We start from the raw sequence: 16,880 nt of genomic DNA, 5'->3' as shown, positions 1-16,880 counted from the left end.
GATACTCCACATGAGTGTGAAAATCTCCACGGTGAGAGCAGCCTGATAAACTGTGCAAAAACAGCACTCTTGTCTTCACATAATGCGGCTGAGTGTGTGTCTGTGTGTGTGTGTGTGAGACTTGGAGACATTTTGGTGTTGAAAGCGGCCGTGACATCCAGATGACAGATATTTGAAAGTGGCCTAATTTCTCTCAGATTTCACCAGGAGCCGGGGCGGCGTTAGATCATAGATGTGCAAACAGTCAAAAAATGGGAGAATTAGGCGGTCGCTGCTGTCGGCCATTATCCGGTGTAGTGAGAATTGACAGTGTTACGATGCTAACATCCATTAAGGCAATTAGCCGCGACACACAGGTGCCCTGCATTTCAGTCTTCCAGACACCTTTCATTAAAAGCCTTCAAATATTCCTAATTTCTACCCACCCTTCCAAAGACAAACCTGTATACCAAACGTAATATAAGCAGCGGGACCGAATTAAATAGAGCGTAAACTTAATTTCATGTTGCCACAATTCATTCGATTCATATGGGCTTAATAGTATTGTTCATTTTCCTGCATATTTAGGGGTGAAGTGTTCGTACCTGGTTATGTCTAGGGGGCATTAAGTCTGACTAATGAAATGACTCTATCCTCAGTGGCGTTTTAATCTATTCACTGGGAAAGTAATTGACAAGCCCACAGTATGTGCATTAGGATAGCTCCGGCACCAAAGGACAGCTGTCACTAAAGCAATTAAAATGACAAAGGTTAATTAATTCTCTCCAGTTTTTACCTGATATGAGACATTCACAATGAGTGAGTTTTCATTTCCGGAGGAGTAATAGTGTTTTGAGGAGAGTAATTTATTTGTGATTTAAAAAAAAAAAAAAAAAAACACCAGCCATTGTCTGATAGAGCCTTTAATATGTCAATACCTCGCACAAAACTGAGCCTCAGGACAGCGTCAGCCCCAGATTTGAAATGAATTCTGCAGCAGCACATGATCTGAAATGACAATTGGTTGTTGTTGTTGTTTTTTAAAGTAAGATGCGTATTATTTCTTCTGTAGTGGCTCGAACAAAATGTGATTTGTTTAGAAATGAGGCGTGCGAGGATGTTTTACACTTAAACATTTCATCCGGACAAACGTCTTGTAAGTGGAAAACGCCCGGCTCTACATTCTCCCTGCGGTTTGGGGGTCAAGCGGAAGAAAAACCGAGACGCAAATAATTACTATGCCAACCACCTCTGACACCACGAGAGCAGAACCCAAGAACTTTCTAATCCACCTAAATGTCAAAGCAACGTTCGCAGCCCTCCCTCCGTGTGAATCTCCACAGGCTGCCAAAAGGCCAGTGGTTAGTCATCTGTTTACTCCTGCAGCTGCTGGGTGTCATTGGGACTCTGAAGGAGAAATCCCATGATTCTCTCTGCCATTTCTGACAGCTCCCGCCCAGACCACATTAATCAGGGATTGTGGGTGAGCTAGAGGATAGAAGGCAGGCATGGATGGCTCCGGCCCAGGACGACTGAACCGAGGGAGAAGATCTGGGCCCAAAGATAACTTACACGTCCAGGCACCGCTGGGCTGTAATGCTGTCGGTTTCATTCACACACACAGAGAGTTCATTAAATGGACAGTTCTCAAAGGAGACGGCCACTCGGCCTTGTTGCCGGGTAAAATGGTGCTTTGAAATTAACATAATTGAAGAAGCGGTGGCTTTAAAGAGGAGTTAAATGAACCCGATCTGTCCCAGTTGTGCAAATAATTCTCCAAGACAGAGATTTGCTGAACTGAGCTTGTCAGATATTTGAGATTGGTCTGAATGCAATTTCTAAAAAAAAAAAAAAAAAAAGTATTTAATTATTTAACTCTACTTTCTCCGTTTAATAATCCCATCCAGTTCTACTTAAGTTACAATCAGTGATCTCAAAGCTAATAAAAGATTTGCTCCAGAGCCAAAAGCCAAATCCTCTAAAAAATGATTGACAGGTGTTTCAAAATACGGACTACTTTACTACGCGATTACAAAAAACATATTTCCAGATTGTTGCAAATCAGTAATGTTATATGTTTTATGCTGAGTTAAGCAGCCAAAAATATAAATCTGTATTTCATTATTTTATAAATTTGATGTAAAATGCACAAAATGTAGATTCTTTCCTCTTTTGTTCTACTGTAAATTGATTTTTTGGCAACTAGGGGGCAGTGAAACCATCTTTAAAAACATTTCAGAGGAAATTATCACCTGACCTGATCTGTTGGTTTTTTTAAACAGACATTTACAGATATTTAATCCAACAATCACTTTCGTTTGGTTGTAACTACGTCAAATGATGTGTCTGTTGAGCTGCTGAACGCTGCACTGTGGCTCCACCAAAACAATGAGCTGGAAGAAGCTAAAACAGAAGATGATCCTCTGTGTCTGTCGCCTCTCACACACGACACGCGGCCGTTTGACTGGTTGTTAATGCTGAAATACTGACGGGCCATCCGCATTATGTATTATTAATATTATTAGGGCCTTAAACAGTAAACAACATATTTCAGCGCCTTCACTGAGACGACATCAGTCAGGGAACAGATCCATCTCTCAGCAGCTCTCACACCAAACACTTTGGTGCCAGACTGTTTACACTTGTAAGATTATATGCATAATGAGGCTGCATTGTCTCAGCAAAGTGCTGCTTTAATTCTTTGAAGCTGAACAAACTGTCCCTGGCACATTTGGGTAAGGGTGGGGAGATATCAAAGTCACTTTATTGAGATGAAAGAACTGGCCCAAACAGCAATCAGAGACATTAGTCATTCCTTCTTCTCTGTGACAGAAACATGCTCTCAATTTACGAGTCAGGTGCTTCCAGTGATTTCTGCCCTCCTTGTTCCTCCACATCATAAATTCCTCTTTATGCTCACTCATCCCACAGGCGGACCCCTATTCTCCGGCCCGCCTTGTCACAAAATACACCCCGCACTGGCATATTGGATGTCGTCCAGGCTGCCATTAGCAGTTACTGTGCCGTGTATACCACGGCGTACACTATGAAAGAGCACTGAATTTAAATAGACAGCAGTGATTACGCCCCAAGGTGCACATTTGTACTTTTTTACAGGTTTTCTATCGGCACTTTAATTCATTCTTTCTATGGTGTTGACTCTGCAGAGCTCCCACTTACACTGTGTTCATTTGCTCTAAATGCTTCACGTGGAGCCACTGGCTCCCAATTTATGTAATGAAGGTTTAATAGCCAATTGGAACATCCAATATCATTAACAGCCAGTGTTAGTCTCATCCTGAATTTGCTTTTTTTTTTTTTTTTTTCTTCTGATAACCAGAGGTGCAAGCGTTTGATAGGTGGAATGTGTGATTAGCACCTGCTGTTAAATGTATGTCCTGTCTCCTCTGGAGCAAGAAACCACATTTTACCACTTCTCACATTTTTGCTCAGTGTTTGTTCTGTTTCAGCTTTTAAACAGCATCTCTATGATTTTCTGTGTTCACCTCCTCTTCTTTAAACCTTTTTAAAAACACTTTTGACCTTGCTTTGTTTTCTCTCCCCTCATTATCCAACACTTTTCTACAAAAAAGTGATTATTTAGTATGTACAGATAGTTATTTTTGGATGCTGTGGGGGCTCTGACACTTCTCACTACTGGCTGCTTGTCACGTTAGAGCTGAAATTTATTATACCGGACAAAAATAAGAGCAGTGTCTACATGTCTAAAATGGAAATGCAGGAGTGACAAAACAGCAGAATTAGAGCACAGTTACGTTTGATTTGTCTTCTTTAAAAGCAGTGCAGAACAATGATCTTCTGTATCTCTGTCATCATGTGCGTCTTCTGCAACTTTTATTTATTTATTGCGACATTTACTTGCTCATGTTTGATCTGACGGGAGCTCTCCATTGTTTTCATTGACTTGCGCGCCACCCGTGGCCTCAGAAAACTGCTAACACATAACACAGAATTAAAATAGAAGAACTTCTTTTCTTTTTTTTTTCTTTTTCTACTGTAACAGTCGTGACTTGATGGAGATTATTTCTGACAGCCGCAACAACATGAAAATATAGATGGACGTTATTCAGTTGTTTACCACATTCGGTTCATGCATGGACATGGACGAGATTCCGACAACAATATCAGAGAGGTATATTCACTCTAACAATCACACTGCAGAAAACAACACCACTCAAAACATGTTTTGCTTTTTCCATTATGCCCTCTAATGCATACTGACAGATTCTTCTTATTTGCATTGACATTTACGTGTTCGCGATGATTACCAGAGACTGATTGGAACGGACAGGAAGCATGATTGAGACGGAAATACACTATCAACATAAACAACAAAATTAGCAGGAGAAAACATTAATAAAATTGTTTTCTGGTCTTTGTGTGGAATCCACAATATTTACATAAATACAATCAGCATATTTTTACGGTTGGCTTGAGAATTTCCTTTCAATGTAAGTAGCTATGCATATAATATGAGTATTGCAAGCCTATAAATGCTTCCCTAAATGCTCGCTCATAATGACCTCAGTGCAGGTCTGTTCATCGGAGCAATATCAGTCTTGCCACAAGGATACGTTAGCTGTACTAATGCTTGTCATCATTTCAAGTTTGAAGTGTCTTGACTCCGTTTTCATTCAAATAATGTGACATCACTCAGGACCTGACAGCCTGTCTCTGTGTCTTTTTTTTTTTCTTTTTTTTTTCTGTTTTGTTTTTCCTCGTTCTGGCTTATATGTGATCAGCCGGTGGGTAGGTAGGGGGTGTCGCTGTGGTAGTTGTAGTCTGGACACACCTTCTGCACCAGCTTGTAGTCGGTGCTGTAGAAGGTGATGAAGATGCAGATGACTTTGAAGGGCTTGGAGCACAGCCAGGACACGTGGCTCTGGGTCTGCTCCTGTGGGCAGCTCTGCGACGGGTCATGGGCACACAGTGAGTTCCTGGTGCCCTTCTCCACCTTCTCGTACTCCACCCTGCAGTTGAACAGCTTGGTGTCCTTGGTCTCCAGAGCCGTCTGCTGCTGCTGCTGCTGCTGCTGCTGCTGCTGGTGGTGATGGTGGTGGTACTGCTGGTGGACCTGGAACTCCACGGCTTTGGTTGGAGGAACCAGTCCCACGGACACGTTGCCCTGACCGGTGGAGTTGTGGCGGAAGTAGACGCTGAACGTCCCGTTGCCGTGGTCCACGATTTTCCCGGTGATGAGAAGGTTGAGCTTCACCGTCTTGATGTTGGAGTGAAAGTCGCCCCAACCGAACATCTTCTTAAACTTCCCGGTTTTGACGATGGGCCTCCTCTTCGTCCGGGGTCGAGGCTCGTGGGGGTTGGAGGTGTTGTAAAGCCAGTTCCAGTTCTCCTGTTTGGAGAAGGAGTCCGCGTCGTCGTAGTTCAGATCCAGAGCGGTGAAGTTCTCTTTGCCGTCCAGCGTCTGGGACAGCAGACGGCTGATGGAGAAGGCCTTGCTGCTCTCGGCCCAGTAGGTCTTCACTTTGGATTTGGAGCTCTCTCTTAAGTCCGAATTTCTCGAACTCGGTGAATCGGCACTGGAAACCTGGAAGAAGAGGAACGACAAAAAAGAGTGAACATTTTTTCAACTGGAAAGCACTTGTAAAACACTCAGGTAGACTGAAGGACACAGGAATTTAGTCTTTTGTCTATCAAGAGCAATTATGGAAATAATTCAAAAAGCTTGGACAAAAACATTAGACGTTGATGTGGGAGACAAATGTTCCCCTTTCCTCTCAAAAATAAACTTAATTAATTAATTCCAATGATTCATATCATTGACCATGATAATAAAAGTTCCTGACCTGGACAAAGTACCCTGAATGGTTCTCTATCCTCAACCATGTACATCAACCTAACCAACAGCACTGTACCTTCAGAGAACAGATTCAGTTGTCAGCAATAATTAGTTGACAAATGTACAAAGAATGCGGTCCTGCTGACGAGGTTGTTAGAGGATACAACACATGGATAAACAACATATTCTAGTTCTGACTTCTTGATTAGAGCAATTATTGTATAGCTTTAAATCCAAAATGGTGTGTCTGCATTACACAACATCAAGAAAGGTTAAAATGGCAGATCAGATTTTGCAGAATTGCTTCTAGTTGACATGTTGACATGTCAAGAAGCCCTTTGTTGCAGTTACACAGTTAAAGCTGCTTATCTCAACTTTGTATTCACCGTATTTGATGAACATGGAGCGAATGTGTAGGGTTAGTTAGGGTTGGAAATCCTAATAGAAAAATCATACAACAAAACAAATAATAAGAATAATCCAAACGATTTAAATGTTGGTAACATCTTTTAGACAGAAGTTGGGACCAACTGGTTCTGTTGATGTTTGTGCACATGCGCGAGATTTGCTGCGTGATGTTCGTTCGTCGTTGTAAACCATTGGATGTATATGATGTAAACACAGAAGAACATCTTGTGCATCTCGTGTAGCCACTGGGAGCTACTGCTACAACAAGGCTAAAAACAGAGATCAAATTATTTTTTTCCAAACAACTTTTTCATGTTGCGTCTCCAGGACACTTGGGTCAGTACAGACGAGCAGTATGGAGGTATCTGGATGTTTCATAGTGTGTGTTTTGGACGATTCAAAAGTGAACTCTATCCACCGCCATTATATGAAAATCCGTTCCCAGCCGGACCCCCCCTGGAACTCCTAAAGCATTTTGATGACTCTGAAAGTTTTCCAAACCCTTCCTTGGTATGACGGTGAGTAGAAAAAATTGGTGAATTATCGATTTTGGGTGAAGTATCCCTTTAAAACAATGTTAAACCTGTCTACAAAGTGAACGGTTCCTTTTACGCAGGACTGTGCATCTTCACAGTATCCATCCATTCAATTACGTTCGCTCTGCACCTCACACATTACATCCAGCGCCAAAGCTCTGCTCCTATTGGAGGCAATGTGGTGTTTTATTGAGAGAGGCAGAAGGTGAGTGACTGGATGTTGGTGCATCTGCCTTTCAAGCCCCAGATCAGAGACAGAGACGTGTCCTGGTGCAGTCTGACTATTAACGTCGGCTTTATTGTCATGGTGTTTTGTTTCTTCATATTTAGCTGTACTGCAGTCATGATGCTGTAGGTAATCTAGGAATTAACAAACATTTACACTGAATGGAATTGTCCAAGGTCAGTGGTCTGTGTGGTATTAGTGTCGTGCGGACATAAGCTCGCTCTGTGTTCCTTCAAAAATCTGTTGACATCCCTTCATACACGGGACCCGTCTCCTCGGTGACACAAAAGACCAACAAATCCAGGTGATTTATCCGTCCAGAAACGTGTCAGCACCTGTAACAAACGGTGTTAATGCTGTAACTAAGTCTCACGGTGTGTGAAACATCTTGTGCAGGGCGTCCTAATCAAGATTAAGGGTATTCCTGCCATACATCGAGATGAATGAAGCGCTTCTCGGGTGCAGACGTGATGCAACAGCAGACTATTACCTGCTGAATGTGCCCTGAATGGATGATTGATGATTCATTCTGTGTCTCTCCTCTAACAATCACACAGATGAGAGAGCGAAGACTCCCCGTGCACCCCACAGAGGCCTGTGACAGTGATGTCCAAACCCGGGCCCGGGAACGTGACAGCAGATCTATCTGGTCTGGGCGTTTATATTTCGTACCTGCACGTTGCGATCAATACTCTGAAAATAAGGTCTTCTCTCATTCAGAAAGTTCACTGAATGACATTGTAGCGTGAGAGGAGCTGCTGCTAACTAAGGCGTCGCAGGAGTTGTGATCTTCCTCTGAAGCCGGCGTTCGTTTCATGCACTTGGCTTTCGGAGTGGAGGAGTTTGGAAAAGATGGCCCCCAGCTGTTTTGAAGAGACCTGGATGATGAATGACCTGATGTGAACGAACCGTTAGTGGCGTTGTGTGGAGACTTTGGCTTAGGAGCTGTTTCATTCCCCCTCCCCCTCCTCCACCTGAACAGAGACAGACAGTTTGGAGCTTTTTTATAATGCAACACGATGCACGGAGATTGAACGCTTTCAAACCCAGAAGAAGTTTTTGAAACAGTCAGATCTTTGCAGTCGCTTGGATTTTAGAAAAGAAAAAGGAAAAAGCGGCGGGACCTTCATGGGGAAATGTTTGTAGTGACGAGGTGAAGAGGAATATGAATTTCAGCACTTTCCCTGTGCAGTGGGACAGTTAAACTGTATTAATGAACAGCACCTTTTTGTCTTCCATCGCTGGAAACAAAAGTCTGTCATGTTGCCTGATGTATTGTGAAAAGATAAAGTGGCTGTGAGGATGAGGGAGGCTTCCTGTTCAGGATTTATTGGCACCATTACAGTCAAACATAAAGCTCCTTAGGATGTAAAAGTTCAGTGAAATAGTATCTTATAGACTGTCGGCCAAGGAGCTATAAAGTCGATTATCACATTATAGTCCAGTCTTTATTTTTGGCTTTGAGAATATTTCATGTTTGATCATGTTTCAGTTTTTTTCTGCTCATTTTAATGGAACAAATTATAGCATTTTATACTGTAGGATAATACAGCAGATAAGTTAAGTTGATGGGCTATCAGGCTTATTTAGGCTTTGATAGCAGCATGTAAACATTTTACAAATGCTTTTATAACATATAGTCTAGTTATGAGCGTTAACTAAAACATTTGCTAACAATTAAAGCTTAAAACTGTTGCAGTGGTTGTAGTAATATAAAATATGTCTTTGAATGACACATTATAATATATAGCTGCCTTTAAACTGCATTATAGAGTGTTATAAACCATTTCTCCTATATTTGTGTGCTAAAAATAAATGCTAAATAGTGGACTTTAAACTCCCCCAATTAGGTTTTAATAGCAGCATGCTAACATTTAATAAACGCTGTTATTAAGTGTTTATTAATGTTAACAATTCAATCTCAAAACTGCCAAGCTGGTGTTTAAACTGTCTAGTACTGAACATACAGCTGTATTATGGCTGTATATACACTATGTAGTAAATGCTGTATACAGAGGCTTTAAATGTTGTTGTGGTTACTGACAAAACATCAACATAACGACAGACTTTTAAACATGTTATATGTCAGCAAGTGTGAAATAATGTTGAGAGGAAACTGGTGAACTCCTGTCCTTATGTAAGTGCAGGATTTGGTTAAATGGATTTCTAACACTTGATCCTCTGTGAGTTGAAATGTGGACTCAGTTGAAGATGTTTCCAGTCCAGTTCTAAAAGGATAAACTGTCTCCGCATGACCTTTGACCGGTGCTGGTGCGAAACTCTTAAGCCCAATTTATTTGTCCTGATTTTTTTCTATTCCGAGTGGTGAAATGACTGTAGTCTCTAGTGATCAAATGAAATATCATTTTCCTAGTGCAGTAATTACTGATGCTTCTCAGTAACTGGCTTTCAGTCTCTACGGAGTCCTGAAACCAGATCAAGGGATATTAGGAAACTGCTTTGAGCTGGTTTAAGTGACTGTCAGCCTAATAAGTGGCAGCGAGTGTGTGTGTGTGTGTGTGTGTGTGTGTGTGGATACGAGGGGTGAACGTGAAGAAGGCTTCCTAAACAGTGCAGATTTAGCAGGTTTTACCAGTCAGGTGGTTGGTGTTTTATCACGTTGTCAACCGGGAAATTAGATCGCCTACAACATTATGTTTTGCAAAGCGCCATAATTTTCTGCAACTTCATGTGATGAATAATTTTGTAAGAGGAGGTGTCACCGGAATCAATTTTTTCGAGGGGATTTCTTCACTATTTTCTTCCAAGATTATCAAAATTACACAGCGCATCTCCGAGCGCGTGCCCAGCCATCGTCAGACCTAATTCCTTGTTGTGGAAACTGGCTCTGTTGTCACCGGCGTTATGTATGGTCCCCAAACTGTGACATGCAATTAGCTTTCATCTAAAGCACCTGACAGTCTCTGGATTAGAGCACTCGGAGGCACATTCACAGAGACCCCACTTCCCGGATTAGAGCCCAACCTGTAATCCAGCCCGGGGAGATTAGGCAGATCAGAGGCAGTCCTGACTAAAGCAACGTTTATATCCAGAACACCCCGACTGACTGCACCAACACTCGGAGGGCCAAGATTTACCTCTTGCTGGCTTCAAAAACATGCAAGTGAAGCACAAAGAGAGACTGTGAGTGTTAGATGCATGAATGTGTCTGGAGGAGATACTGCAGAGAGAAAGGAGGCAGAGAGCTGAGGAGGAGGAGGAGGAGGAGGAAGGGGAGGGGGGTAAACATGGAGGCGTAAAGGTCAACAGTCACACTTTGATAACTTTGGGTTTAACAGATATTGGTTTGTCAATAGTGGATTTTGTTAAATATCACATAAGGGGAAAAAAGAAATAATATCGTCCGTGGCTAAAGGCAAAAATTATTTCAGCATTTAATTGGCTGTGTTTAATCAAAAAATGTATTCTGTGGATATGATTTAATTTGAGCGGTTCAGTATTCCTCAACATTTTCAGTTAGGACATGTCCTCAGAATGAAGCAGCAGCTGCCACCTCTGACCATTCGTCACAGGTTGGAACCATGGCAACAACCTGGGAGTGAATTTCACTTCCTAAACTTCTCAGAGTGAAACGATTCAGCAAGTTTCAAGGAAAATCTGAAAAAAAATTAAAATTGCATTTTTTCCATTAATAATCTTGCAACCCCTCAGATGTACAGTTGGGACCCATTGGGAGGTGGAGGTGGAGGTGGGTGGGGGGGTTGGAAACCACTGCCTTAAGGAGACACAGTAGCAGTGCTTTCAGCCAATTTACTGTAACTCATGAATACTTCATAAAATATAATTTAAAAGTGAGAAAAAATATTTGCTGAGAGTGAGTGCTCACTACATTTAATCTTAGTTCATCATAGATAACTTTAATAATCCAGTAATTGTTGTCATTAGTTCAGCTTTTCTTTTTCCTAAGTGATGTACAGTATGTTGTTTTGGGTTGTTGCTGGGACAAAATTAATTTGAGACATCAACTTGAACTTTTGGAAATAGTGTGTAAATGTGATTTTATAGATCAAATCTATTACAAGTGAAGAAAACCTGCAGATTGATCCATGATGATGATGATGATGTTGTCGTTCTAATTTAGACATAATTACATCCGTCACTCAGGTCGTCATGTTTCTGGCCAGACCTGTCGCTCCCTAGACGCTGTGTAATGTTTACAATAAAAAGAGAGAAAAGGATGACGGCGAAAAATGAAACATGACGTGTAGAATCTGTTACAACATTATCATTCAGTGACACCAAACCAAAATGCTCCCACAGAGAAACTTTTAGCACATAAATTACAGCAAAGAAAGAAGGAAATGAAAAAAAAAAAGCTTTTGTAATGATGTGTCAAAACAAAGGGGGTTTGAATAGAAAAAGAACAAACTGAAAGTTGTACTGAAATTATAATAAAGACTGAACCAGAGGAAAAAAGACGACACTGTAGATCATGTCCACTGCTGAGAGGAACATCAATTATTCAAAAAGGAAACAATGAGCTTTAATGGGAAGTAATAGTGAGTTCATCCACATGTTTTCATGCTACTGTGTTTTATTAGTTAATTTAATTTATAGTTGCGACTGAGCCAGGAAGCCGTTCATCTCTCTACATGGAGGAGAATGTTGCTGATCATGTCTGATTTTGAACAAATCCCACAGCACATGTCCTGCTGCTGCAAATGCCCACACATCCATCACATATCCATCCGCAGCTGGAAGTAGTTCCCAGCAGTACCCAGTTTACTCCTACTTGAGCACCAGTTGCTATTGACTACAGTGCCCAGGCTGTTGAAGGATATTCAGCGTTCTGATGTTTTAATGAGAGTTTCTGTTTTCTGGTTGTTTTCAAAGATTTCCATGTTTAATATGAAGCAGTGAACTCGGAGCCACAGACTAAACAAACAGGCTTTTGGTTTTGTTTTGTTTCCATGGGACTTGTTGACAATAGAAAATAGAGACTAACACCAGCTTCATCCTCCACAACGTGAGAAAATGAGTTGTGTAATCCCTCACAGTGGAGGCTGAGTCTGACGTTCACCGTAACAAATGATATCAAACTTAAGCAGGTTTAGAGTCTGCTGATAGATTTTCCATTTGCAGAGAAATAATTGGTAAACCCCCCTCCTACCCCCCAACCCCCACCCCCACCCCCACCCCAACCCCTACCCCGTCCCCCCAAAACAGAAACTTTCCTGAACAATATTGTCATGAAAATATTAAACTCCTAGTTTCAGAGCTGGAGAGTGTTTCAACAGTTTGGTTTCTCTGTGTCACTCTCTCTGGTTTCAGACGGACAGGACTCAATTAGAAAAAAGAAAAGAAAACGTGACATCACATTTCACATTTCACATACATTTTTAGCAACATTTGAATCACAACATGATGACAGTTGTTGTTTTCTCATGTCTACCGTCAATCAAACCCACACCTCCACGCTCCCTGTGCAGCCGATCAGATGAGTTTTAAAATCTTAATAAATAATTAGTACATTTAAGGATTTGATTTGACTCTCAGCTTTAACTCTGATTGTTGCACATTGAGCCAAAAAAATGATGTGAACTCACACTCACATGCAGCCGCTTTAAAGATATTACATAGAAATAAGATATATTTGTCATGAGCAGCCTTTAATGGGCTCTACAGTGATTTACTTTGGCTGAGGCTGAGGCGCCCTGAATTTTAATCTCTAGTATCATCAGAGCTGATTTACATTATTTCCCTCTAATAAGCAAACAAAACAAACAAAAGCGTCTTTTTGTCCGTCCAGGTCCACAGCGTGTGTCTCAACAACCGCTATCCCACCTGCTTTCACACAAGCCGCCTTAAAAATGTCATTTACGATATACATTTAATGTGCAGAGAGATGTGAGAGATATTCAAAAGCAGCTCCCAGTCATATTTAAAGGCTTTCATTTCACGGCTTTGCATTTTTCCAACTTTTCCTGGACCTGCAGGTTGTTCTCTCACCACCACCACCCCCCACTTCCCCTAAAAACCTCATTTAACTGTTTGTTAATATTGTTCCCAGGTTGGGTTTATGAGGCAGAATCCCTCAGCCAGATAACACAAACAGCATCAGTATGCAGAAGTCCTTTAGGAAACGACTCACAGATTGCCAGATGCAGCATATAGTCAGGCTGTTGGACAAACCTAAATGCTATCTACTCTTGGCGAGACTGTGATAAGGCGCAGGCGTCCGCTCTTTGAAACAGGAAGATAAACAACCCCGGCTTCCCTCGGGAGCTCGGAGGATATTCTATGGGCTGGACCTCCAAACAGCCAACAAATTCCACCTTTAATAGAAGCACCGGAGGAGCCAGATGACTCGGCGGTGGGCTGTACACAAAACCGTGCGAGGAAGAATGAAAGTGTGTGTCAGTTTTCATTTACTTGAATGCTGCGGCTGCTGTGACTTGTGTGTGGGGAGGATTTGTGAATGCGACACTTCTAGTTGGACAGAGTTAGAATAGAGAAGGGGGTGGGGGGTGGGGGGGCTGATAGCAGATTTGGGCTGTGCCACTTTGCAATCTTGATTGCGAGGCTGCTGTGTGCTCGCAGAGTTTCGGCCGCATGTTCAGAAATGAACAGTTGCCGTTTGTGAATAATCGCTGAGCTGCACACGCTCAGAAAGGAACAGGCCGCTTCTGTGGATTTATTTAGTTTTTAAAAAAAATTTGAGGTATTAAAGTGAAGCTGTGGATCCCAGAGAGGCTTATATGTGAAGGGCTGCTCTGCTGCAGTTTGGATCAAGGACATGTGGCTGTTTTTTTGGGGGTGTCTAAACTGTGACCTCCTCCCCCCCTTGGCCTCTGCTTGTTACTTTCAGATGCCACAAATCAAAGCAACAATCTGTCATAAGAGTGGAAGGAGGAAGAAGAGTGTTGGATGTGGTTGCTGCTTCAGACTGGAGGGGAGGCTGAGAGTCCTCAGTGTGTCGACGCCGTCCTCAAGAGCGTCTTCAGTCTGAGCACTCGGGATATGATTGTCGTCATAGTCATTTACAGTGAATTTAACTTGTCTCGCCTTGTGAGGTCCCCCTGTAGTTGAGCTGATGGATCAACTAAGGGCATTTGACACCCACTAAGAGTTTAGGTCTATATTCTCCCAGTGATATCAAAGTGTTACCTGAGGGGGGTCAGAGATGATGACAAATCAAAAAGTGTGTCAAGACATCACAGGCAGCTGTGGATGGAGCTGAGTCCTATCACTGCTGCAGCACTTTGAGAGGCCAGGGCACAATTATTACCATGACTTCAGAGGAGGATAAATACTGTGCACGGACAGACTGCAGGATATTAGAGCGGGGCAGTTTGAAGAAGAAGGAGGAGGAGGAGGAGGAAGGGGGAAAAAAAAAAAAAAAAAAAAGCCCTAGCCACCAGTTTTCCAACTTACCCAGAGGAAAAATGCATAATCATATTATTTCACACACGACTTGGTTCAAAGGCGGCCAAAATAAGTTTGTGAGGTTCCCATGGGTCTGTCAATCTGTTGAAGGAGCTGCAGGCGAAAGCTTAGGATGCACCGAGTACGAAACAATTATGATCATCCCATTAAAGCATAGCGAAGCAATTTGGCAGCCCGGTCTGGAAAAAAAAAAACATTCCCATCAAGTGATGCTATGAGATCAGCTCTCAGCACCGTGACGCTTTTTTTTTTTCGTACATATAACTCATGTATTTAATCATCAGTGTTTGTCTGCGTTGCGTTGAGACAACAGAGGGAAAAGCCACGTTAGTTAATGTTATTGCTCCTGAAATCGAAGAATCCTCGTGTCCCTTCAAAGCGGGAAGGGCTTGGAGAAGTAAAAGAAAAGGGGGGGGGGGCGCGGCGGCGGCGGCGGTGCTGGTGGTGGTGGTGGTGGTGGGGTGAAATGATTAGTGTGCTTAGTCAGCTGTGAAATTGAGTTTATGGTTTTCGAGACGGTGAATTCAATTCGATAATGGGTATTAAGTTGTAGAGAATAATTAATAGTAATTGACTTCTTTCCATCACTATGCAAATTAAACACAGATAACACCACGGGAGCTTTTTAAGGCCAGTCAAGTTTGTAGGGATTAAGTTTATGGAATTTTTTTTTTTTTTTGTTGGAGAAGAGGAGTGGCTCCTGTTCTGCTTTGATTGCTTTGTTGACAGATTTATCAGTGGGTGAGGGGTTACTGTCTCTCCGAGGATTAAAGGAATTGGGTTGTCACAAACTGTCAAGGCATTGAGTTAGGAGCATTCTGGTGTGTTTGTCATAATGGGCTCAGGCTGTTCTCCACCGTACTGTCACATACACTCTTATTGAACCGCATCTGTAAATGGGGGGTAGAGGAGGAGGAGGAAGAAGAGGAGGATGAGGATGAGGAGAAGGAGGAAAGAAAATGCAAAAGGAAGGATTGAATTGATAGTGCTGAGGGAGAAATATCCAGCGGGTGTTTGGGTGGATTTGTCAAGAAGATGCAGATTTGAGTTTGGAGGAGAGGGGGGGGGGCTGCGTTCAACACTGACATTTTGTTAAAATTCATGAAGATATTAATGAGTCAGTGCACGGAGCAGCTGGAAACCTGGTTTGTGGGTGTTTAGTTCATCAGCACAGGTATCAAGATTTAAGGAACGCACTGTAAATACACGTTTGTAGCTGAGCTACAGCAGGTGGAAGCAGGAGGGAAACGACACCGTGCTCAAACATTTCTCTAAATTAAAAATGTTGAAACATGTTTCTTGTTTTTTTTTTTAGGTCTGAAACTCACTTGTCTAAACCGTCTCTTTGCGGCCAACCCTTGATGCTCCTGCTGCCGGATCAGCAGGAGCATTAATCACAGGAAGCGTGGAGAAGACAAGAGTGAAGACATGAAAACAGTCGAAAGGGGGAAAAAAAGGTCAAATCAAAATGACATTTAACTCACCAGAGAGATGAGTGACAGCAGCACGGCGGCAGCACACAGACATGTGGTCTTCATGCCTCTTTGTGGAACGTCTCCCCTCATGTCAAACTGTCCTTGATCTTCTCAGCCACACCAACAAAAAAAAAAACAGAAAAGAAAAAAAGAGAGAGAAATCTCCTCCTGACTGAAGCGGTATCAGCTGCCGAACTTGAGGAGAAAGGAGGAGCGGGGACGGCGGTCCTGAGGCGAGACGGCGGAGATGGATCTTCTTCTCCGGCTCATTCAGGAGGGTCAGATGTCTGATGTTAAAACGGTTCAAGTGACTGAGTGGGGTTCTGGGAGGCAGAGGAGGCGCTGCGCCGAGGAGCGAGGTGTTTGGAGATGTGAGTGTCAGTGTGGAGGAATGTTTTATATAGTGCGCGCTGAGGTTCAGAGAGAGAGAGGGAGGAGAGGAGAGGAGAGGAGAGGAGAGGAGGGATGGAGAGAGAAATAGAGTGAGTGAGTGAGTGTGTGAGTGAGTGAGGAGGGAAGGGGGGGAGGGAGGGAGATGGGAGAAACAGGGGGGAGCAGTGGAGGAGGTTCACATCAGAGACTTTTTATAGGCAACTTTTCCTTTAACGTCGTCGGGGGCTGACACCTAGTGGCCGTCAGCTGCACCGGCTCCTCTTTGTCTCTGTGAACATCAGGACACACAGTCAGAGACATGATGCGTTCAAGTGTTCAAACTGATACAGGACTCCTGACATGTTGCAGCTTTAAGTAAGTAACAGCTCATTACTGGCAATAAACCAATAAACATCACACAATTTAAAGGGGAGCTGTCTTTTTTTTTTTTTTTTTTTTAGGTTTTTCATTTAGATTTTTTTTGTGCAAATTCAGAGTTAAATGTTTGTTTTTTAAATATTCAATGCATGGAAAAATAAGCTTGAATAATTTCCCTCGATACTTTCAGACATTTCGGAGTATATATACTGTACATATATACAGTATATACTCAACCACGTAAAGGGGGAAAACAGTGAGAAGCAAGTTTAATGTAGTGT

General features: G+C 42.4%; 1 protein-coding gene across 1 annotated transcript; it reads right to left on the bottom strand.

Annotated features, from left to right (window-relative positions):
* Positions 1-886: 886 nt before the first annotated feature.
* LOC146971536 (neurexophilin-1) lies at positions 887-16,220 on the bottom strand. The gene is made up of 2 exons (XM_085803519.1): positions 15,859-16,220; positions 887-5,545 (listed from the first exon to the last, which is right to left on the bottom strand). Exons 1-2 carry the CDS (start codon positions 15,937-15,939, stop codon positions 4,739-4,741), a joined length of 888 nt encoding a protein of 295 aa, XP_085659645.1. The 5' UTR covers positions 15,940-16,220; the 3' UTR covers positions 887-4,738.
* Between the last annotated feature and the right edge of the window lie 660 nt (positions 16,221-16,880).

This window comes from Trachurus japonicus, chromosome 16 (assembly GCF_045865225.1).
Source record: "Trachurus japonicus isolate A0001 chromosome 16, Traja_1.0".
NCBI classification, from domain to species: Eukaryota; Metazoa; Chordata; class Actinopteri; order Carangiformes; family Carangidae; genus Trachurus; species Trachurus japonicus.
This window is presented reverse-complemented; position numbering and strand designations above follow the sequence as displayed.